Source organism: Schistosoma mansoni, chromosome W (genome assembly GCF_000237925.1).
Source record: "Schistosoma mansoni strain Puerto Rico chromosome W, complete genome".
Classification (NCBI taxonomy): domain Eukaryota; kingdom Metazoa; phylum Platyhelminthes; class Trematoda; order Strigeidida; family Schistosomatidae; genus Schistosoma; species Schistosoma mansoni.
Window position 1 is genome coordinate 49,215,502 of NC_031502.1, and position 24,156 is coordinate 49,239,657.

Here is a 24,156-nt window from a genome sequence, read left to right on the forward strand (position 1 = left end):
TATTTTCTCATGTGCTTATAGCTTTCTGCCCTGCTTCATTAGTTAATACAACTGTAGTTGCCGCTTCTATTTGCCTTCTGTTTTTATGCACCGTTAAGATTTGTATTATAACGGTTATCGAGGTGAACGATTAACAAAGCACGGCACTAAAGAATTGATGATCCCGACGTGCGAACACGCAACAGAATTGGTGAGCCCGACGTAATGAATAAGCGTCAAGTTGTAATGACAGCTTGTATGTGTTTAAACGTTTTATATGTATGTATACAAATGTAGATTTAACATCAAGGAATTGCATGAAGTTAAAAGTAAGTATGATGAAGATCCATGGGGCCAATAAAGAACAGCTAATAAAAATAAGGAATTTTTGTGTTATAAGAACAATTTCAGGATTTGGGCTAGATAAATATGGTTGTTGTGACGTACCTATCTGGAGTGTACTCTTCTTCCTGATCTTGTTGTAGTTTCTGTTGCCGTTGAACTTTGGTGTGAAGTATTGCTTGTTGCAGGTAGTTTGTGTGGTACTTTTTCCTACAACTAATTGTAAGCCTTTTTTTATTAATACGATTAAACTACGGGGAATCTCGCGAAAATCGGATAAAATAAAGAAAATGTAGTGTATTGCGTAACGTATACAGACAATTTATCATATTAAAATGTTGCGAATATTATTATAGCAAATACACAATGATGACGAATATACATTGTCATAAAATATAAAATACGACAACTGTAGTAATGACCTGATAAGTATAAATAAATTGTAAATATAAAAATACCTGAAAACAATAACATGATAAAGCTTATAATATAAATATGGGAATACATTACTAAAGAAGCTGGTTAATAATTAGTATGCAATATTTTCATGTAAATATTTTAAAGGGTACAGATACACAGCCTTCATAAAATCTAGTGTAGTAATTGCGAAAATTGAAGAAAAAAAAGAGTGATCCCAATAGAAGAAACAGAAATTGTAAGAGTTATTAAAAACAACCAAGTAAAATAAAATACTAAATAAATAATATATGAGAATAAAGGAATACTTTAAAACAAAAGTAGTAAATTAATATTAAATAGTAACTACAAACAGAATTTAATTGATTTTGGGACGGGAATATGATGTAGATCACATAGGTCTAACAGTAATCTATGTGTATTTCTTCGTTCAACAGTATATCTGTAAAGAAATTTAAGCAATAAAAACAAGGGGTAAAATAAACTTCAGGAAAGTTTCATCAATTATAAGAAATTGGAGCTAAATAGGAATGAAGGGCCAGTAAAATGAATAAAAATCTATTGGCTATAGGTAATAACTTTTCTGGTTATAATTTATTAATACATTAGTACAGACCTATTTCAATAGTTTTTACAGTATCACTTGACCTAGTAGCCAAACATTTATAATAAAAAATTATACTTGGTGCCCAATTTTTGTTAAACTTCGTTCTAATGTTGAAGAATAATCGTAGAAATTTATAATAACACACTGAAGTATTTATTTAATCAATTAGTGCTCTAAATATAATACATTTGAATAAACGGTTTAGGAGTAGTGTCAATTCTCATCTGAACGATGAACTTAGTTACTAAAATTTGAAAGTAAATGGCAAGAAAAATACTATAAGATAGCTTAAAAGTATGATTGTTCAACATCTGAGGTAGAACTACAAAGTACAAGAATTTTTAATTTAGTATGCATTCAATTAGACTGTAGTGATCTTTTTAAACATTGTCAAAGAAATAGAGCGTAAAATAATCGCCCATATACAAAGAATTACTACACTATTTGATTATCTGATGACTTGGGATGTGTATGTTGTAAGGGCAAACAGGTTTTTAAAGTCTACCGCTGAGAGGCCATTTGGAAGTTGTACAGACAGTCTCATTTGGGACAATGTTGCTGGAAATTTAAGAAATAGCTATCGATGTATAAACAATGAAGTTTTATGTAAATATCTTAGGAATATGACTTTTTTAAGTAAGGTAGTATAGAGGTGAAAGACATGATGAGAAATCTGTTACTTTCCTAGCACACTTCACTGTTAGGGGTGGAAAACTACACAGGCAACAAGAAGTGCTACAAGCGTTAATCAAACGGTTAGTTTATACTGGGCATTGTATTCTTTACATCAAAAATGTAATAATTTCATTGAAATTATACATCTGTGTGGCAAGATAAATAATTGTCAATAAAAGATAGGATATTTGCTTTAATGGCATGAAAATAACGATTCATTTCATGATAAAGAAAAATATTCCTTTTTGCCAAGTTTTTATTTACCCAATTTACATTGTTAAAAAATCCTGTGAATTAAGTCGAATATTATTTAGCCACTTTAAGCGAAAAACCTATCAGTAAGCGAAATCAAAATAACTGCTTCAAGATATAAGTTTAATGTGCAAAGTATTAGCATTAATCAACCAATATCGGGTTATCGAAGCTTAGAAAATTTGTTAACAATTTAAAATTATCGGTTAGGAAAGAACCATCATGAGGATGCATAAAAATATCATTGCTGAGATGGTAATTGTGTAGTAAAACAAGTTATTCTTAGTCATTCTACATTTGCTCATAGTCTGGGGACAGTATTAATTCGACAATAAAACTACAGCAACAGCTCTTAGCGATGTTTAAAAGGCTATAGAATTAGATGGAACAAAAGGAGTAGAAGGTATTGACTTGTCAGTTTTGGCAGTTTAAGAAAATGGTAGCTAAGGGTTATTCAAAACCCTATGACTACATCACGATATAACGGTTACATAAAATGATTTTTAAGCAGTTTCGCTTGAGTGTGTGAAATAAGATGTAAATTTATATGAAATTACTACACAGAAATTGTTCGAAACTAAAATTTCTGAAGGCCAGGAATTGAAAATCTTACAGAGTAAATTTCAGATTTTATGGTAAGTGTTTCGACCAGACATCCGAAAACGCCTAGGTTTGCCTGGATAAATTCATACAACTGTAGGTAAGATTTGACTTCATAGATTATGAAGTCTCATGCTGAAACGGTTCACTGTAAATGAGATCTAGAATATCTATTATAAATTTGAATCCTCATTTAGTTAATAAATCTTCCCTAAGTTGCTTTCCTACTGAACTAATGTGAGATGTGACAACTGGGGTCAAAGCACTGTATGACAGATAAGAAGTTTTACTGTAATTAAACCTTGTAAAATGAAAGTGTAGCTTTTGGTTTAACACATAAAATAGTTTTTTACAGTGAATTGCACGTATCACCAGTAAACGAATCCCACGTAAAAAAAATACACCGAAAAAACTTAATAGTAAAACTAAGTGGGAAGGAGTGTGAAAAAAAAATGAAATTTGAATAAATGATAAAAATTGTTTTATACAACTAGCCAAATAAAAAAAGCGTGAAAAGCCAATACGTTGTATATATATGTATATATTTTTTCAAGAGGAATTAATAGGACTGATATGTGTAAATTTCTGTACACCCCGTGTAGAATATATATCGATTAGGTGAAAGTTATACTCACAGCAATGGCAAAAAAAGTATTTGAGCTAACCCGAAATTATAGTTGAATTATTTTTCCCGTATCTTATATTCTAGAATATAAAGACATAACAATTATCATACATATGTGAAAAGTTGTGAATTATTTGTATATCTAATAACTATTAGATAGAATCATAGTAGGTTTCTGACTAAATACTATAATGGTAGTAAAGTAGCAAAAAAAAATCTGAAAATCTTAGAAACAATACACACAACTGTGTGATAATTCTAAAGTAGGATGGAGTACTTTCTATATCTCAATGGTACACAATAGATGATGTGTTTATGAAAAAGACTAATAACAACAGTCAGTTATTATCGATTCACAGTATAATGAACTTTACAATGAATTCATATACATAGAATAAGCAATTTATTAAGTTAACAATGACTTAACAAATATAAAGAGACATCTATATAAATTATCGAATAGAAACAAGATTACAATTGACTATCTGTGTAATTTACATAGATTCACACAACAATAATGAATAATCTTGATAGATTTTTTCAAATATTGGACGGTATTCGTATATAACAGATTAAATATGTTCATTTGTAATGCAAACAAAGCGGGTGCACAAATACACTCATATGTTATTACGCATACACTGACCTAAAGAAAAACTATTTCTATATTGATTGAATATATATGTTAGAAAATAGAAAACGAAAAGGAGTCAACAAAGCAGAAATGTAGAACAATTACATTCCACCTTTTTTCTACAATAGGAGAAACAATAAACTAAGTGAATACACTCATGTCAATGGTGTTGTGTGCAAATACTGTTCGTTCACAAATATCTACTCACGAAGATTGAATTTCTGTGATATATATGCGCTTATATACAAATGTCAGTGAGATAAGAAGAGTGGATATATTGGTTTAACTAACCATCTTTCATATGAATAAACCAAATATATCTCAATAGAAACCAAATATACAACAGTAAACACAGTAGAATCATAACCTTTATGAGCATTATAGGGAAAAAATGTCAAGAATTCGATTAAATAATATGTACTAACCTGTCGCTAGGTGAAATTTCGCTAGTGGATGAAGTTGCCTTTTCAAGTAAAAAAAATCAAATATAAAAATAAGTAGTTAGAAACTGAATTAAATGATTACTTTTAGGCTAAAAATGTGAGAAAAATGAGAGGAAAATAACAAATGCACCGAATGGTTACTGTGTGACTGCTGATGTAATATCATTTAGACCGGAGTGGTGAAAGACACCTATCGATCACATTGCAATTAGCTATTGATTTAAGTACTTCAACATCGCGGTAAACTAATGTTTGATGTTAGAGAAGTCGAGAAACTGAATTTCATACTATCTAGGACTCTTTAGCAAGGTGCAACCTTCAGGAAACTAATGCTTAATTGTGCAGTTGAAACGTCTGTTGCATTATGAGACGTTAATGATGACTTGTATCAGTATCAAACTCAAATCAACTGACAACTATGTAGTAACCAACTTTATTTCAAAGAGTCTTTGATTCTGAACGAATTTTATCAGCGACGTTTGATAGTTTAGTTAAGAAGTCGATGAGAAACTGAATGAAAAGGAGTTAGGATACTTTAGATATTATCAGTTCCTTCGATACTGTAAATGCATTTTGTTGATGAAATCCAACTAGCAAGAATCTTAAGTCTGTCTTTCAGCCAATTTTCCCTAACCATCAAAAATAAATTAAGATGAATGTAAACAATACAGAGTAAGATTGATGGTGAAACTGTTTATTTATTGGTGGGATCAATAAGAAATCAACTTTATGGAAAAAAGACTTGACCACACACGTTTGATTTTAAACGCGAATGACGGCATTTTATAAATTCCCCCCCAAAAAATAAATAGAACTGATTACAATGTGTTAAAGCAAACTATACTGTATGATGGCTAAAAACAACTAAATAAACGGCGTTGTCATGTGATACACTTTCAACATCAAAATATTATAATCATCCCAGAGCTACATAGCAAATATATTTAAGATAAGTGACCACTTTAAGAATTTTGAAGCCTAGTTATCTATACTAGTAGGACTAAACAATAAGCTGTTGAGAGGTGAGGCCATTATCTTCATATTTCTAACAAATTTAAGTATAGCACCTGAGAATCAACCGAATAAACAAACAGATACTTGTCATATCCAATCATAATTCTCTTTTATATTTCAATAAAACAGCGATTTGTAATCATTGTACAACAGTTATAAAATATACCCTTATGGGCCAGGGTAATTTTGCACTGGTTTTCAGGAGAACCAACTCCGCCTGTAGCTCTTCTAGAGTTACTGCCGGTCCCAAGCCCGGGTAAAGGAGGAGGGTTGGGCATGGGGTTAGCGACCCCATCCCGTAGAAAAGCTAACTGGCTAAAAAAACGCTAACCAGAAAAAATAATTCAAACCATTTAAACTCTGCCCTCCGAGTTGAAGGAATAATTATGATGTCTCATGATGAAAGCCGAAATTCTTCGGAAGTCACGAGACCGATGCACCTTCTAACAACCAGAGCAACACTCTTTATAGGTACATGGAACGTCCGGACAATGTGAGAAACAGGAAAGACCAGCCAACTAGCAATGGAAATGAGGAGATACAACTTGGCAGTACTCGGAATCAGCGAAACCCATTGGACACAAACTGGACAACAAAGGTTGAGTACAGGAGAGATGCTGCTGTACTCCGGTCACGAAGGGGAAAATGCTCCACACACTCAGGGAGTTGCTCTAATGCTGTCCAAAGAAGCACGAAATGAACTTGTGGGATGGGAATCTCATGGACCCAGGATAATCAAAGCATCATTCAGAACAAAGAAGCAAGGGATCACAATGAACGTTATCCAATGTTATGCACCCATCAATGATAGCAACGACGATGATAAAGATCAGTTCTACTCGAGGCTGCAATCAATTATAGAGAAGTGCTCACGAAAGGACCTCACCATCCTGATGGGAGATCTAAATGCTAAAGTTGGATTGGACAACACAGGATATGAAGATGTAATTGGAAAACATGGATTAGGAGAGAGAAATGAAAATGGGGAGAGACTTGCAAACCTATGTGCATTCAACAAATTGGTTATAGGCGGCACAATATTCCCACACAAACGCATACACAAAGCTACATGGATCTCACCGGACCAAACCACAGAGAACCAGATAGATCACATCTGTATCAACAAAAAATTCCGAAGATCAATGGAAGATGTGAGAACCCGGAGAGGAGCTGACATAGCTTCAGATCACCACTGGCTGGTTGTGGCCAAGATGAGACTGAAGCTAAAGAAACACTGGACAACTGAACAAACAGCACTACAAAGGTTCAATACAGCCTTCCTTCGAGATATTGACAAGCTCCACGAATTCAAGATAACTCTCAACAACAGGTTCCAAGCTCTACAGGATCTACTGAATGAACAAGAAACTACTTTGGAGGACAACTGGAGAGGGATAAAAGAAGCACTAACTTCAGCGTGCCAGGAGGTTCTTGGTCCTAAGAAGCATCATCACAAGGAATGGATCTCTATGGGAACCTTGGACAAAATTCAAGAAAGGAAGAACAAGAAACTAGCAATTAACAACAGCCGAACACGAGCAGAGAAAGTCAAAGCACAAGAAGATTACGCAGAAGCAAACAGGGAAGTGAAGAAAAGCATTAAAGCCGACAAGCAGAAATACATGGGAGAACTAGCAACGACGGCGGAAAAAGCTGCAAGAGAAAGAAATATGAAACAACTATATGATATAACGAAGAAATCGGCAGGGAGATATAGCAAACCAGAGAGACCAGTCAAGGACAAAGAAGGAAAGACAATCACTGAGATTCAAGGACAGAGAGAAAGATGGGCAGAATACTTCGAGGAACTGCTGAATAGACCAGCCCCATTGAATCCACCGAACATCGAAGCAGCTCACACTGACCTTCCAATAGATGTCACTCCACCAACGATCGAAGAAGTCAAGATGGTCATCAGACAAATCAAAAGTGGGAAGGTGGCAGGACCTGACAATATACCAGCAGAAGCACTGAAGTCAGACATTGAAATAACTGCAAATATGCTTCACCTTCTATTCAAGAAGATTTGGGAAGAGGAACAAGTGCCAATGGACTGGAAAGAAGGATATCTCATCAAGATACCAAAGAAAGGAGATCTGAGCAAATGTGAGAACTACAGAGGCATCAGTTTGTTATCAGTACCAGGAAAAGTTTTCAACAGAGTGCTGCTGAATCGGATGAAAGACGCAGTAGACGCCGAACTTAGGGATCATCAGGCTGGATTCCGTAAGGATCGGTCGTGCACAGACCAGATTGCGACACTACGGATCATCGTTGAACAATCAGTTGAGTGGAACTCATCACTATACGTCAACTTCATCGACTATGAGAAGGCGTTTGACAGCGTGGACAGGAGAACATTATGGAAACTTATTCGACACTATGGAGTTCCTGAAAAGATTGTCAACATTATCCAAAACTCATACGATGGACTACAGTGCAAAGTCATGCATGGAAGACAGCTGACAGATGCATTTCCAGTAAGGACCGGAGTCAGACAAGGCTGTCTACTCTCCCCATTCCTCTTCCTTCTAGTGATTGACTGGATTATGAAGAATTCAACATCTGAAAGGAAATACGGAATACAATGGACATCTCAGAATCAATTAGATGATTTGGACTTCGCAGATGACCTAGCCCTCCTCTCTCATACACACGAACAAATGCAGATGAAGACCTCAAATGTAGCAGCAGCCTCCGCATCGATAGGCCTCCACATTCACAAAGGAAAAAGCAAGATTCTCAAATGCAACACGGAGAACACCAATCCAATCACACTTGATGGCGAAACTCTGGAAGAGGTGGAAACATTCACGTACCTGGGGAGCATCGTTGATAAACAAGGAGGATCGGATGCAGATGTAAAGGCGAGGATTGGCAAAGCAAGGACAGCATTTCTACAATTGAAGAACATATGGAACTCAAAACAACTCTCAACCAATTTCAAGGTCAGAATCTTTAATACGAACGTCAAGACAGTCCTACTGTATGGAGCTGAAACGTGGAGAACTACTACGACCATCATCAGGAAGGTACAAGTATTTATAAACAGTTGTCTACGCAAAATACTCAACATCCGTTGGCCGGATACTATCAGCAACAGCGTTTTATGGGAGAGGACAAACCAGCAGGTTCCAGCTGAAGAGGACATTAGGAAAAGACGTTGGAAGTGGATCGGACATACATTAAGAAAATCACCAATGTGTATCACGACTCAATCCCTAACTTGGAATCCGGAAGGGAAGCGGAAAAGAGGAAGGCCAAAGAACTCACTACGCCGGGAAATAGAAGCCGATATGAAAAGGATGAATAGCAACTGGAAAGAACTGGAAAGGAAGGCTCAGGACAGAGTTGGATGGAGAATGCTGGTGAGCGGCCTATGCTCCTCGACGAGGGGTAACAGGCGTAAGTAAGTAAGGAAGTTTCAGGAGAACCAGACACCATCCAGATTTTCACGCAGCAATCCAAACAGTACAGCTCGGTCCCATAGGAGAACCAGACACTATATAGGCTTCAACGCTACAATCCGAACAGTACAGCTCAATCCTGTGGCGCAACCATACAGGTACCAAGCACTCCGGTGAACCATTCGCACCATTCATATACACATTCACATATGTATAATTATTCCGATCAGTGATCGCGTAAATCAATCATGCACAACATGAACAGGCCAAAGTTGACTCATTCCGCTTACACGACAGTCAAACTCATTAATGTTAGCAATGGCGATATTCCTTACAATGCTCCAATGACAAAAGGCCTGGAGAACACTGAAAAGCAACCACCAGTATGAATGAAATCGGTTAACCAGCAAACCAACTTATCATATGAGCAGTCAGCAAAACTTTCCAAAGCAATGCCGAACCATCCACAATTTCAATGGCGAACCTCCAGTTTCACATAAGACCTTCAGCTCTATATAGCCATATAATTGTACAACAGTATGTGATATATCGAAGTCATAAATAGCTTTTACAGCAACTAATCATTGAAATCTAAGTATTCAGTTTTATTATGCATTTAGTCATTAAACTGGGAAAGCTAAAAATGTTAAGAGAATAAAATGAGACAAAATGCAGTTGGGATAAAGTCCTTCTTAAGTTATCTATATAATCCAAAAGACCATATATCTAGTACACTTTGTGAAACGATGTTACGACTTAGCTTTTAAGCATTCTCAAGGATATAAAACAATTATGATTTTTACACAGTTAATTAGCTAAAACTCTCTATCAATATTAACTTTTGAATTCTGTGTTATGAGTTAACAAAATAGCATTTAATTTAGACTATAATAATATAACATAAATAAAACTTTACCTTTGAAGGAACACTATAAGCCGATTGAATTAAATTCAATATTTCTAAATCATTTTTTGACTTTGCCACATTAAGAGCATTTTTACCATTCTATTGAATTAAGCAAATAAAGAAAAATGTATAGTTAATAATGATCATCTAAATTATTTTATTGAATGCATTTTTAACATAAGACTTGTAAATAGAGCATGTGATTATGATCGACAAGAAGAGATATCATGTATGATAGCATAACAAATACGAAGATATGTACCGATGTTTTGGATTTAAGCACTTATAGAGCCGCATATTTTAGGTCGATTAGAAAATGAGATGTATTCGTGTCTTTGTTATATAATCTTAAAAAAGTAACCAAATACTTCCGAGTATCGAGCATATCACCAGTTATGTGTAATGGAGTCATCAATCACAAAATTTTGAGAAAGGGTGAAGAACTTTGGATAATTCTAACAAATTTGGTAGTCAACTTGAGTATCTACACTTAATAATAGGCCTGAAACTATTACAATGTAAATGGGATCTGAAACTAACAAATAAACTACTCAACAGGTTAAAAAATTGACAACTCAATGAATCAAACTAATATAATTTTAAAATGGTAATTGAGGCACAACGATCACAACAAATAACAAGTATGATTCATGTCACTCAGTTTGGAATTTTAATTGGTCGATAAAAAGTTGAGCTCCTAATTATTTTGTTGGTTTAGAGGAAGCAACATTGTTTTGAATTATCCTTCAACTCATTTCAAGACTTAATGACAAATGTATAGTTTTGTAGGCAAATGTTTTTTCTAGATAGCCATCTCACCTGTTGAATAACTTGTCGTCAGTATAAATTGTTAGACCATTCGCCTAATGAAATACAAACTAAAGGATAAACCTATCTAAAAAAACCACACCAAAATACTGAACCTGATTATAGGTTGCTTCATCAGAATCCAGGGATTAAGCACACAATTTCCATAAAAAATCAACTGTTGGAGACTAGTTATATTCAACTCATAAGAAAATCGATATCCCTATCATCCAATCATTGTCAATTAATTTAAAGTACCAGAGCATTATTTTATCGATATTTGGTTAGGCTTCACCATACATTCTTGGGTTTCACTCATTACCAAAAAAACATTACAATTTGACAATGTTTTATTCTACCAGGTGGTAAATTAATTCAGGTGTTGTATTCACTGTCTCTCATATGTAAAAATTACTGGTTAGTAAAGATGTCAAAATTTTTAATGTGACTGTCTACAAAGTCTATGTAGTTGTCAACGAACTTTGATTAATAAAACATAATATGTAATTATCAAAGGAGCTAATTGAGAAGGTAGTATTGATTTTTACATTTTATTATCAGTCAAACATCAAGAAATTGAATTTTACCGATTGCAACCTGTAAAGTGTACTTTATTTTAGTAACTGGAGTTGTTTGTTGAGCAACGAAATACTAAAGACGGACTACAATACACTCAATTTTAAGTGGTTGCCAAAATACACTTTTAGTAGGTAGTAATAAATAACAGTATAATTATAGTAAAGATTGCTGACAGATTAGAAAAAAGTAAGGATAACAATGTCAGGTAGAACAGGATGAATCCATTGTATTTTGTTGGTTTTCTTTTTTAATCACACTCAAGTTAATAGACGTTTATTAATATATAAGGTCCCTTAACCTTTGAACTCGGCATACAATGGTTTATTAGCTGATTCCAATCAATCCACGATATAATGCAGCTATTTTTCAATACCAGTGGTGGTTAACTTCCCTACAACCGATATGGTTGGATTACAATGGTTGCGGCTTCTCAATAGAACTCTGGAAGTTACCTGTTACTAGTGGGAACATAGTTATCACTAATATGAAATTTTCGGAGATTGAATTTTGTGGTTTATATCATGTAGTGAACTTATTAAAACAATCAGTAAAGATTAGGAAACGCTGGATAGCTAACTTTAAGAGATAAGTGGGGAGTTCTAGTGAGATGCTGTGATCAGTAAAGTTCAAGCAAGTGAGTGTAAGGTAGTTAGTCACTAATGACATTGGAAAGTGGTTACAAAATATAGCGAACTGATTGAAGTTAAACATGTAAACTATTTCATGTCCACTTAGGTTAAGAGCTCGCATAATACTTAAAGGTTTAGCGTCCGACCACTTGTGACCTAGTAAGTGCGCATTCCTAATGAGTCATACATCAGAACAAAACAGCCATTAAGTGCTTCCTAGTTTTCAATGATTGTCTAACTAAGGTCAGTCAATGAAACAAACAAACTAAAGTTCTTTAAAAAAAGTTTTTAAGCATGTTATGTTGTTTAAATAATTAAACGAGTCATCGTTCAAATGAAATGAATCCCAAGTATTAAAAAAACAAATCTATTCTTACATTATCGACTAAAGTTAAATCTAAATCCCTACAACCAAGGAGACATTTTACGACACCAACATGACCGTGTTCTATTGCATACATTAAGGCAGTATTACCAGAAGCATCTTGAGCATTTATGTTAGCACCATGTGCAATAAGCAAAGAACAAATATCTACACCTCCATGTAATGCAGCTAACATAAGTGGAGATTGGCGAGCAGATGTATTTGTGCAGAGATTAACATCACCCATACTGAATAGTCGACTAAGTGTTTTTAAAGCACTAGAGTCAGTTATCTGTAAACAGAGAAAAAAAGCAAAGAAAATTATCAAAATATGAGAAATAATGATTGAAAACATACAATAATTATACTTTTACTGATAAGTATTTCAATTATGCAAATAAACGAAATTGAAAAATACGAATTGTCAATTACTTGATTAAATATCCGCTAATAACTAGATCAATAATTTAGAAGAAGGATGCACACTTTGATGCTTAAAACATAAATGCGAACTGCGTATATATATATATATATATATGGTTTCCTCCACCTAAGTTGTCGCTTACCACATATATTTACAAGGACACGTAAATCGCGAATATATAGAGGATTGTGAAACAAGTCATTTAACCTTTCCACGTCCACTGCCATTGTACAACTGAGTTGGCTAATAAAATTCAAACCAACATATGTAAATGATTTGTTTTACTGATGCGACAGATAAAAAAGGAGAAATGTAAATGATTTCTTTTGGTCTGTTTTATGCATATTTCTAAATGATCTCATGCGCTATATGTCCCGAGAAAAAAATTTAAAGATTTTTAATTTTGTTTGCTACGATCATAAAATGCTTAGTAGGTAACGAGATTTCAACCTACATTACTAAGCGTAGCAATCATAATAGGTGAGAATCCAGATCGATTAATGTGATCTGGATGAGCATGTCCAGTATCCAAAATCAGATTGACAACTTGCCAAGCACCATGACCAACGGAATAGTGCAGACAGACAGGTACTGTTCTATATTAGAAAGGAAGAGGAGAATGAATGCATTAAGGCGACATTATTTTGATATATATATATATATATATATATATATATTTGTGAAAATGAAAGTATGGGGGATGTATGGAAATAGTAGTATTAACACAAACCTAGCTACGATCATTTAGTGAATTAAACTGCAAAAAGATGAAAGCCACAAAAACCATAAAATTTGAAAAGTAGTTCTACAGAAGAGAGGAAGAATTTCAAACAGTTAAATTTCTCTTTTTTCTTGTTCAAGTTAAGTTTTAGAGGATAGTTTTACATACCACTTACTACTACTTTGATATTTTTAATGTTAAGTGAAATATCTTATAGGTGTTTTCTGGGGTCGAACGATGGTGCATTGTCTGCAGTGAACAAATAATGCGCAAACAGGAAATAAAATCACAAAGTTTTATAGGAAGGAAATCATCTCCACAGAGAAGAAGGCAACTAATATGACCCGTATTGACAAAGCAATTAATTGATTAAAAACTATGATAAAAAGCAAACGGCAAATAATATACCAAACTGACGACCTTGAGACAAATAGAACCGATTAATTAGGATGAGATAGAGATTGATGAATATATGAGCGATTTTTAAAATGGGATAGCGGGTATTCTGCTACCGTATGTTATGTTTTTTGACGATACTTCTCACTAAACTGATTTGAATGATAATGATTGTAGACCACCTACAAAATATTGGACCATCGAGAAAAAGAATACTATATAGCTATAGTCAGGAAATGACACACAGTGAAGGCAGAGTTCGGAGATGAAATTAATCAAGGAGTGTTATGTTTTAAAGCCCGTCGAATATCGCGTGACAAAATTGCCAATTAGAACATTAACTTATACGACCTAGTCCCCGTAATAAACCAATGACGCGTTAGCCATCACTACCAGCATTGAGTCAACTCTTTGTCCTTCATGGTCCACTGTATAGTAGCTTCTCGCCTAATCCAACCAATTCAGTCCAGAACATAAATATCAGCCTCCACCTTAACAATTGCATATTTCAGGCATACTCTCTTTATATACAAGCAGACCAGATCGCATAACACCATAAAATGTGAAATAACAGTTAAACAAAAGTGATTCTAAGTGTAAGAGACACTAAATGACAGACCGTTAATAACTTAAGGACAGTAAATCGTATAATAGTAGCCAATAAGTTAAATAACAGCTTATAATGAAAGATAAATGTATAAAACCGAGCTACTCAATAGTTAGAAAACAAGAAAATATATGAATTAACAGTCCACAACTAGTTTACAAAAGCTACTCATAAATTACTCTTCGGATATAACAAATAGGACTATTAAATTTAGAACGTTTACCAATAGGAGTTTCATATTTAAGATAATAGATATAGACCGGTAATAATAATAAGACCTGGCCACAACAACAGAAGTGGACGGCAACAAAGTTACGAAAAGAGAAGAGGGGGACAGTAAGGAACTTGGAAAAGAAACAAACCAGACACAAAGAAGGCGACACAGAAGAGGAGAACGTTGAAGCCTTTTTCGGTGGGGAACCTGGTCAAGTGTAAAGAACGGAAAGGTAACATAGCAGAGGAATCAGGGTCAGGAAAGCTGATCCCGAAGTGGGAAGGACGGTAAATTGTCAAGGAGAGACGTGGCTCGGTTTACACAGTCCGGAGAGAAGACAAGCAGAAGCACGTAAATGCCAGTCGACTGCAGAGATAGTTTCGAGAGCACCATGAGTGCGAGTTACGAATAGCACCAAAGAAGACAGCGGCACAGAGATCGGAAAAACTGTGAGAACAGTTTATTAAAAAGGAAGGACGAGTGTGGTGTGTGCTCTACTGTTGTTGACACAAGTAGTATATAGCACTAGTCGGGAATAGAATATCTGAGAGCAGAAGGTTGCGAAGATCGAGGAGGGAAGAATGGGAACAGAAAGAAATGGGTATAGAAATGCAGGAACAATGAGGTCTGAAACAATTAATGGACATTTTGCAAATGAAGTATTGGAGTGTTTTTTTATATTTTATCAAATAACTCTGTAATTTTGTGCTAAATATATAGCGGTTGTCCTCACCTGTGTTTTAGTTCACCACATGAGTTACATAACACCACATTATGAATCCAATATACTATGGACCATGAAGTCTTCATTACAGATGTATAAACTCTTGTAACAATAAATTTTTTTTCTCTCAGCTATTTTCTTTACTATTTATGAAGACATCAGATGGATTACACTTTAACCTATAATACCTACATTTTAGTTACAAAATCATATGGTTTTTTGAAGTTATTCAGTCCGTTAATGATCTTTCGCTGAATTACCTATATTGTTAAAATCAATACACAATAAATATAATCAAAATAACTTTTTTTTTTACGAATATGAGGTAGATAGTTTCGATTGGCATAATCATTCCGTATTTTAATTTTTATAAACATTATCGACTGTATCATAGTTTTAAGATTAAAACAAAACAAAAGAGAGGGAGAGAGAGAGTATTCTTAATGATTGAACTATGAAAACAATTCTTAATGAGTAATTACTAACCATATAATAATGAATTAATTGTAGGATGCTAAAGAATAATTAGAATAACAATAATAATTTTTTTTTAATTTTTTTAAATAATGAATGTTAGGAATTTGAGTTTAGATGATCGATTATTTGTTAAATAATTTATTTACTAATAAGGAGGTAATTAGTACTTTACAAAGTTTAGTACACTTTATTGATTGCATACCTGTATAAGTGCATATACTCACTATGTGTAAAATTTATCTTCTTTAAGATATATATATATATCATAGTAACAAACATCAATTATTGTATGATTTCTTTAAATGATCTTTCTCGTGAATAAACTCAATATTTCATAAAGCAAAATATCTTATTCTAAATTGGGTATATCACAACTGAATGACATTATTGGTTTTAATTAATCTCTGCAATTGTGTGGTCATTTTCAAAGTCTTCACTTATTTATATGTAGATAACATCATGATTTTAAAAAAAAAAACTGGGAGTATATAAACATAAAACCTAATCACTCAGAATCGATTGCTATGACTAACTGATGAGTGTAAAAGTTTCTAGTTATAATATGGCATTTACTTAATTCAAAGTGATTTTAGGAATAAAAAGAAATCGTTGCTGTTATGTTTGCTATTATTTCTATACTTCGTATATTAATCAACCGAACAATCGCTATTACTGTAATTTTTCAATGGTGTAGGTGAACCACTTTATTTCAACGAACAGAGGGAACTATGGTGCAAGAAAGCACATGGAGGATGAGTGAATATGTTATATGTAGGCGAATGAGTTACTAAGCTTTTGAGCAATCAATAAACGAATAAAGCAAACAGATGCGTAAGCTGATATATGCATTCGACCATATATTGAGGTGGATGCTACTCACAAGAATGCTTGTAAGTAGTATGTAGCGGAAGGTACCGTAACAGTTATCAAAAGGAGAGAAGAGTTTCATTACATCGAAAGCACGGCATAGGCAGAAAACTTGACGACTAGACGAGAAAACAGTTCGGATTGCAGAACAAACCAAAAGATGCAAATGGATGATCGACGACTATGTATACGTATTACATAAAGGCTTTGTAATTTCTCATAATCAACAATTCTTTTGCTCTTTGTACTGTACTACAATTCACTTATTCGTACAAGTGGGAAGATGCATGTAAAATAAGGTCAGTGATTATGGGCTAAAGTAACACCATTTACCCATTAAAAGACTTGTTTCTATCATTGACATTATTGAGTTTTTAAATAAGTCCCAACTACCTGGTCATGCAATAATAACGTAACCCTACTGCCTTGAGACCACTACAATTCGATCTGGTGATCGAAATTTCCCACACACGTTACAAAATCGAGGTTAAAGGTTTGATATTTTGTAAGGTAGCAAAAGCGGATTGACTATTACGACGCCCCAAAATAAGATAAAACAACTTTCGTAAATGTCTTGTAGTTATCAATAATTTTTAGCTGATGTCTGATTGGAATAGGAATCATCAATTTGAGTTACTTAAGAACCACACAAAATACAGCGGAGGTAGCTTAAATATTATTATTTAACAAAGATTAGATCATAAGATGTTGATCGGTTGAAGTAGCATTATAAACTTCACCCAGTTCTTTTCTTAGTTCTTGCTATAATAAGTGAACACATATATGAAAACAAAATATTGAAGAGAGGAATGAAACATACATTTTCATCGATTGATTGAATTACATCACGTAACAGAGATGGTGAATAATTGTGAAGAATTGCAATGAAATCTTCAATGCTAAGTAAGTCTATTTGTGATGTTGCAGCAAGTTCAAACCAAATTTTCACTAAAGTCAGAAGTTTATCTTTCTAGAAAGTTGGAAATACAAACAAGGAAAATATGACAAGCAACATCAGTCCTGGAAACAAATAATGTAATGGTTGGAAAATCTAATGACATAAATTATACTTTAGCACAGGCTGATGACAAAGTTGTTGTACAGGCGTTTATTAATATAGTCTTAATTTCACATGAATAAGGAAAGTTTTCTGAAAGAAACCTGTTGGTCTCAAAATCAATATTAACAGATAATTTTATTAAGATGCTTTGATTACCTTGGAGTACGTTGATGACTTTGTTTCATTAAGTAAGGATGCCGAGAAAGTACTAAGGTAGCACTTCAAGAGTACAGTGAAACAAAACTACAATAAGTGAACTGGTTGGCCAAGTTCAGTGATTCGTTTATTACTAAACTGCTGCTGCTACCTTGATGTGGTGGTCGGGCTTGCCTATCGTGATGAACCAATCAACTTATACTGGCTGGAACAATCGTTTCTCAACGTCCTACCAAACCAAACGGGTTGGTAAGACCAAAACCAGAGGACCAAAGTTCAGGTCGACCCCCAAAATGCACATATCGCTTTATTCCATAAATTTTCGTCTCCAGCGGTAAGGTCCCAACAAGTTTGGAGCTAACAAGAAAATTACTCACAAAAACGTCGTGTATGACCAACCTCAAGCAATTGTCTCTTGGACACTGTGGTCACGCTCTCAGATCACTAAGATCAATTCTAACCCAATTTCCCTTTCAAGTACTTCTAGAAGAACACTTTCACGCAGTGGGAAATGAGGGAATGACGACTACCTTCATACCCCGAATAACACTTAAGACCACTGTATTCATAATCAATTCCGATTATTCCTACTGCCCGATGTATCAACTCTATACTTCCTCCCAAAGTGTCGCCATGATCAACGATTCTAGTGCTCGAAGTACTGTCCTAGGTCCAATGAAACCTCACTCCAAACTACACATTGGGACCTTCAACGTACGTACCCTAAGTCAAATCGGCCAGCAGACCTCCTTAACTATGACTGTAGAGTCTCGTACCACTGTATGTATGATGTGTCTCCAAAACACACATACAGGATCCTAGTTTGGTCATTCACTTGACCTCACCTCGCCAAAACGGAGAGCCGACGAAACACACCCTCCGTGTATCTGGCGACCCGATGGCTAGTTCTCGTGGACTGGCGGGGGTAGGCATAGCAATGAGTACCAGGGCAGAACTAGCACTTTTAGAATGGATCCCTATCGACAGTCACCTATGTGCTCTTCAGTTAAAAGGTTCCGTAAGAACTCAGAAAGAGGACACACGTCGCTGCCTTTCGTCATTTCTGCATACGCTCCCACTGACTGCGACCCGGATGAAGTGAAGGGTGAATTTTACAGAAAGCTTTCTAAACTTCTTTAAAAAGCTAAACATTTGTTATGTCTTGTGGCCGAGTGGATGCCTTGCTAATGTGTGACTTGATGAGACCGCCAATTAGAGAGCAGCGAATTGTCGATTGGAACAGTGACACACGAAACCGTACGAGCAGTCTAGAGTGCTAACCGGTCCTGCGATCTGCCTAGCCCAGCTAGTTAAGTCCAAAACACCAATAACAGCCTCAGTGGTATGAATCATTGTATTTCAAACATACTGAGTTTATATACCAAACAAACAAACCATATCGACCCATAAAATAGATAATAACATTTGTACAATATTTAGCCGAATGTGGCTGTGAATAGTAATCAATAAACTGATGATAACTCAAGGATCGTATAATAATAGTCCAAAGGTCAAAATAAAGTTAGTGATAAGAGGAAACGAATATGACTAGGTTAATTACAATAGGAAATATACATATTATATTGACCAATAAATAGTCCTCATAAGTTACCATTCGTAATTCTCTTCGGGATACAACAACACTCAAACATAGTACTGGTCGCAGGTGACTTTAATGCTCAAGTAAGTAGCTTCGACCAAACATAACGACATCTACGTGGGTATTTTGGTATTGCGTCTCAATGAACAGATAATGGTGATCATCTGCTGCAACTGTGTTCAGAAATTAGCTTATTTTTCGCAAGCACTAATTTCAAGCATAAGGAGAGATATCGTCAAACATGGAGACCCTTGCACCAAACCAACGATGGCCTCAAGTGGATCATATTACCGTCAGTCATCGTTGGAGAGGCTCGGAAAAAGACTGTGGCCCGTTCTGGAAAACATGTTTAGATACCAATCATGCTCTGATACGAGCACGCACTTGCTTGCGCCTCACTGGACGAAGAAGAGCCACCTTGAGAAGACCCATTAGAGTTGAACTCAGTGACGAGAGAGCCAAAAGCGAATTCCAAGAACAGTTGAAGTCACACTTAGGTAATTTCGCAAACGAGGCCAACCCAGATGATGCTTGGAAAGATACACGAACAGCTGTGGAAACGACGGCGACTTCTATTAGGCATTTGAACCAAAGTGTTATGAAAAACCAATAGATTTCTGCTAAGTCTATTGCACTAATAGATTTTCGTAAACTCATCCTATCAGGCTCTGAACATGATGAAGAACGGAAACAAACCAGATCTAGGTTAACCAAAAGTCTGAGGAACGACCGTGAGCAGTGTTGGGTAACGAAAGCAGAAGAAATGGAAAAGGCAGCGGCTGAAGGTAACACAAGACAGCTTTTCAGACTAATAAAAGAAACCTGGATTAAGAAAGTCAGTGTAAGTGAGACAACCTCAGAAAAAGACGGCATTCTTATCTGCTCTTAGTCTAGACGTTAAGAACAACGGACGGAACACATTAAGGAGCAGTTCAGCTGGCCTTCAGCCAATCTACAGCTGCCCACCATTCCCAAACAGCCTGAATGGAACATTGAAGTAGACCCCCAACTCTAGTTGAATTTCAAAAAGCCATAGCTAGTCTGAAACAAGGAAGAGCAGCTGGTACAGATGGATTAATTCCAGAGTTCTCTAAGGATGGTGGTCCAATTTTAGCGGTTAGGTTGACCAATATTTCAGCTAAAGTTTTGCAATTGGATGTAATCCCATGTGACTGGTCACCATCACTGATTGTCCCAATATATACAAAAGGAGCAAAAACATTATGTGATAACTATGGAGAGGTTAACTGACCAACAAAGCGTGTAAATACTAGCCTCAATAATTATTGGGCGCCTAACAAAGACTCGTAAATCGCAAACACGAGAAAATCGGGCAGGCTTCAGACCTGGTCGTGGCTGCATCGACAACATATTTACCATTTGTCCGGCTTTAGAACACAGGCATGTTTATCGGCGTCAGACAATGATAATTTTCCTTGACTTAAAAACAGCATTTGACTTTGTAGGCCGAGAGGTTCTGTGGTAGTGTCTGTCATTGAAATGTGTACGTCAGAAGCACATTAACCTTGCGAAGGCTCTTTACTCGAACACTACCAGTCGAGTCAGAGCTTACGGTGAACTGTCATCTGATTTCGCAACCTGAAGTGGTGTCCAGCAAGGCTGTCCATTATCTCCATTACTGTTTAAGTTCATTAAAGACCTATTGCCGGAAATAACGTTCTCGTCGGCTGAATTTTCGGGCATGGATCTCCTACCAAGAGGTCCACTTATGGACTTAGAATACTCAGGTGACATAGTCCTGTATGGTGAAGATGCCGATAAAATACAGAGTCTTTTGGTAGCACTGAAATAATATAAAAACAGTTGATGACCAAATTGTAAGCTAATAGGGTATTTATTACGCATGCTCGGCCAGCACTAAATTGGAAGAGAGTTAGGGGTGCCCAAACCGAAACGTGGCATCAGTCCATGAATTCCTTGACTGTTGATCTGAGTAAGGGTGGTAGATGCACACTACTTGATCGGGGGTTAGCGCGATTATCGTGACCAATCATTTGAGATATCGGGTGACAAGGCTTAGGACCAATTACAACACTGCAGGTGCATTCACTCCCACCTCCTCAGTTTCAAAATTATTGCATACTTTATATTCAGTAAACTAATCGTTCCCTAAACATATACAGTAGCTAATCTCCTCTATAACCGCAAATCATACTTCATTTCTCATCCTGGAAAACGTCATGATAATTTCATCTTACTGTCCTGATGTAATGTGACAACTAGGATCGAGGGACACTTTGTGCTAAGTCCTATGTTGCTTATGACTGACTGATTAATTGAAACATTTACAAACATAATAAGCACAGTTCATTGCAGGAACTTTTAGTTTTGATAGTTAAAAGCTGACGAACAGTAACATACCATTTCCTCTGCCCTACCAACAGTTGGTTCAGCTTGATAGTAGCCAATTAAAGATTCACATGCTTTTTTTGCTTCGTTTGATAAAATGAACCTGTAAAGAAATCGGAAAAATTAATGACAGGTTAATGCTTTTTGTGAGACTGTTAGAACAACTGAATAAAATTAGATTGTCTTATTCATCAATAAAATCTAGGAGTTCAGTGTATGAAAGAGACCACATAGTCTGTCCTTGACTATCAAACATCCTTGGTTGGTTGCATGTTTTTCATAAATATAAATAAGTATTACCGTATGTATAATGGGGAAACCTGATAGATATAATTGAAACCAATGTGGCTTGACCATACGTCTTGTCTAAATTTATAAGAAGGGCATTCTCAGAATGGAGGTTTGTGGAGACTGTAGCAATTCAATAGTTGAATTCATAAGTCGGTTAAAGCTAGACCACCATGAAAAATCTGGAAGCACTGGACGGCCATTTCATTTTGGTATCGGTCTCCTCAGTGGTGCGCATCCACGATCCCGCGCGGGGCTCGAACTCAGGACCTTCGGTTTGGTGCGCGAACGCTTGACCTCTAGACGACAGAGCTGGCATCTAACGGTGTTAATGCTTAACTTCAATCTACGATATAGCGCAGCCATCTTCTAGGTTTTCAATTGTGATCTAAAATTGGTTAGCTCATGATTGTAATGAAGTTCGACAGTCTCCACAACCATATACTTTTTAATTTTAGTGTTTCTCGATGTTCTTAAAAGAAATATTCTCAATTGATGAGAAAACAACTTGCCAACAAAGAAAATCCAAAGGTGTGGATGAACTGGAACTTAATTAAACAGTACAGTAGGACAGTTAAAACATACAGATATTCATTGGATCTATATTTAATGCATAGATTAAAAATAGATAACTAGATATATCAGCTTCCACTGTTATTAAAAGCAAAGAACGAGATAAAATGATAATTGATTAGGGATTAAAATAACGTTCTATAATTGTTGAATCATTGAGTTGTGACCAATATCACTTTTCTCTAGTCCTTTAGTGCTGATTAAATCATATCGATCAGGTTGCAATGCAGCCCCATCACTCTACGTAACTTGAAATGCAAAGCAACACATTGGGACAGATTGAGTGAAAGCGGTTCGAATTTACGAGAGAGCGTACGTTCCGTCAAAATTACAGGTTTGCCTTATTGATGAGTCCCAAACAGCATGAAACCTAGGTCCAGAGATCCCTGTCGACTACTTCGAACAACTTAAGATGTTATATAGTATTGCTGCATAAGCAGGGATTTTCTTTAATCATTATGAAGGAAATTTTATGCTTTTAAACACTGATCTAGGTTGTCTCAAAATCTCCTTACCGGTAATTACGTACAGGAATCCAAGAAACAGCAGTAGGTTTCGGAGTTCCCATACTATGAACTCTGAAATACAAATAAATGACATTTAGACGTTTAAATATTTTTCAAAGCAAAGGTTAGGTAGGACTGAAGATCAATTTGATTTAATAAGAAATGAATCAACATACGATTTATGAACAAACGAATTGTAGCAATAATTAATTTGATATTTTTTTCTAAACAGAATATTCAGTACTCAGTTGCTGCAGACGTTGGATGCTTAAATATAGTATGTTAGGAAAAAAGCAAGTGTAAGATCATGTAATAATTAATGTGCCTTTAGTTCATTGATTTTCACACTTATTCAGTTTGACCTTCCTTCAGTATAATATTTATCTGTATTAATTCAGCGTAACAATTACGTTAATCAATAATGAATGCGGATAATTCTGTACACAAGTGAATCCAAATGGTGGAATAGTCTCCCTTGGTTTTTATGTACAAAATCCTTCCAAGATTTCATTCGGTAGTGAGAGTTAGAAGTAAGAATGAGCTATGGTATCTTACTACAGAAGCACTGTTAGCACAAAACATATCACCAGTAGGAAAACAGAAGCCAATTACATTATTTACATGAAAATATAGTTTGAGGGGTTTTATTTAACCAAATAGTTAGCCAGAAAACATGGAGAAAGAAAACTCAAACATTTGTTTCGTCAGATTACGGAACCTCTAAGTAGTGAAGCTGCGAAATCTAATGTCTATGGACTTTAAAACCAAGACATAACAACTCACTATTATCTATATTCATGTTGTTTAATGACCAATAGCGATTCGCTATGAATGCTATTACATACAAAACCATCATGTAGAGACCTACTTAAAACATGCTGATGAGGTTCAG

General features: G+C 35.4%; 1 protein-coding gene across 1 annotated transcript in view; it reads right to left on the minus strand.

Annotated features, from left to right (window-relative positions):
• Positions 1-331: 331 nt before the first annotated feature.
• The window catches only part of Smp_129770 (putative ankyrin repeat domain), a 28,525-nt gene continuing 4,700 nt past the window's right edge, over positions 332-24,156 (minus strand). The window contains exons 3-11 of the mRNA XM_018789999.1: positions 23,274-23,336; positions 21,910-22,000; positions 17,532-17,681; positions 13,206-13,286; positions 12,295-12,573; positions 9,912-10,001; positions 4,557-4,594; positions 3,538-3,577; positions 332-1,180 (exon numbers count right to left, since the gene is read on the minus strand). Of these exons, the coding sequence (XP_018655386.1) occupies positions 3,571-3,577; positions 4,557-4,594; positions 9,912-10,001; positions 12,295-12,573; positions 13,206-13,286; positions 17,532-17,681; positions 21,910-22,000; positions 23,274-23,336 (799 nt within the window). The 3' untranslated portion in view covers positions 332-1,180; positions 3,538-3,570. The remainder of the gene's footprint in view (positions 1,181-3,537; positions 3,578-4,556; positions 4,595-9,911; positions 10,002-12,294; positions 12,574-13,205; positions 13,287-17,531; positions 17,682-21,909; positions 22,001-23,273; positions 23,337-24,156) is intronic.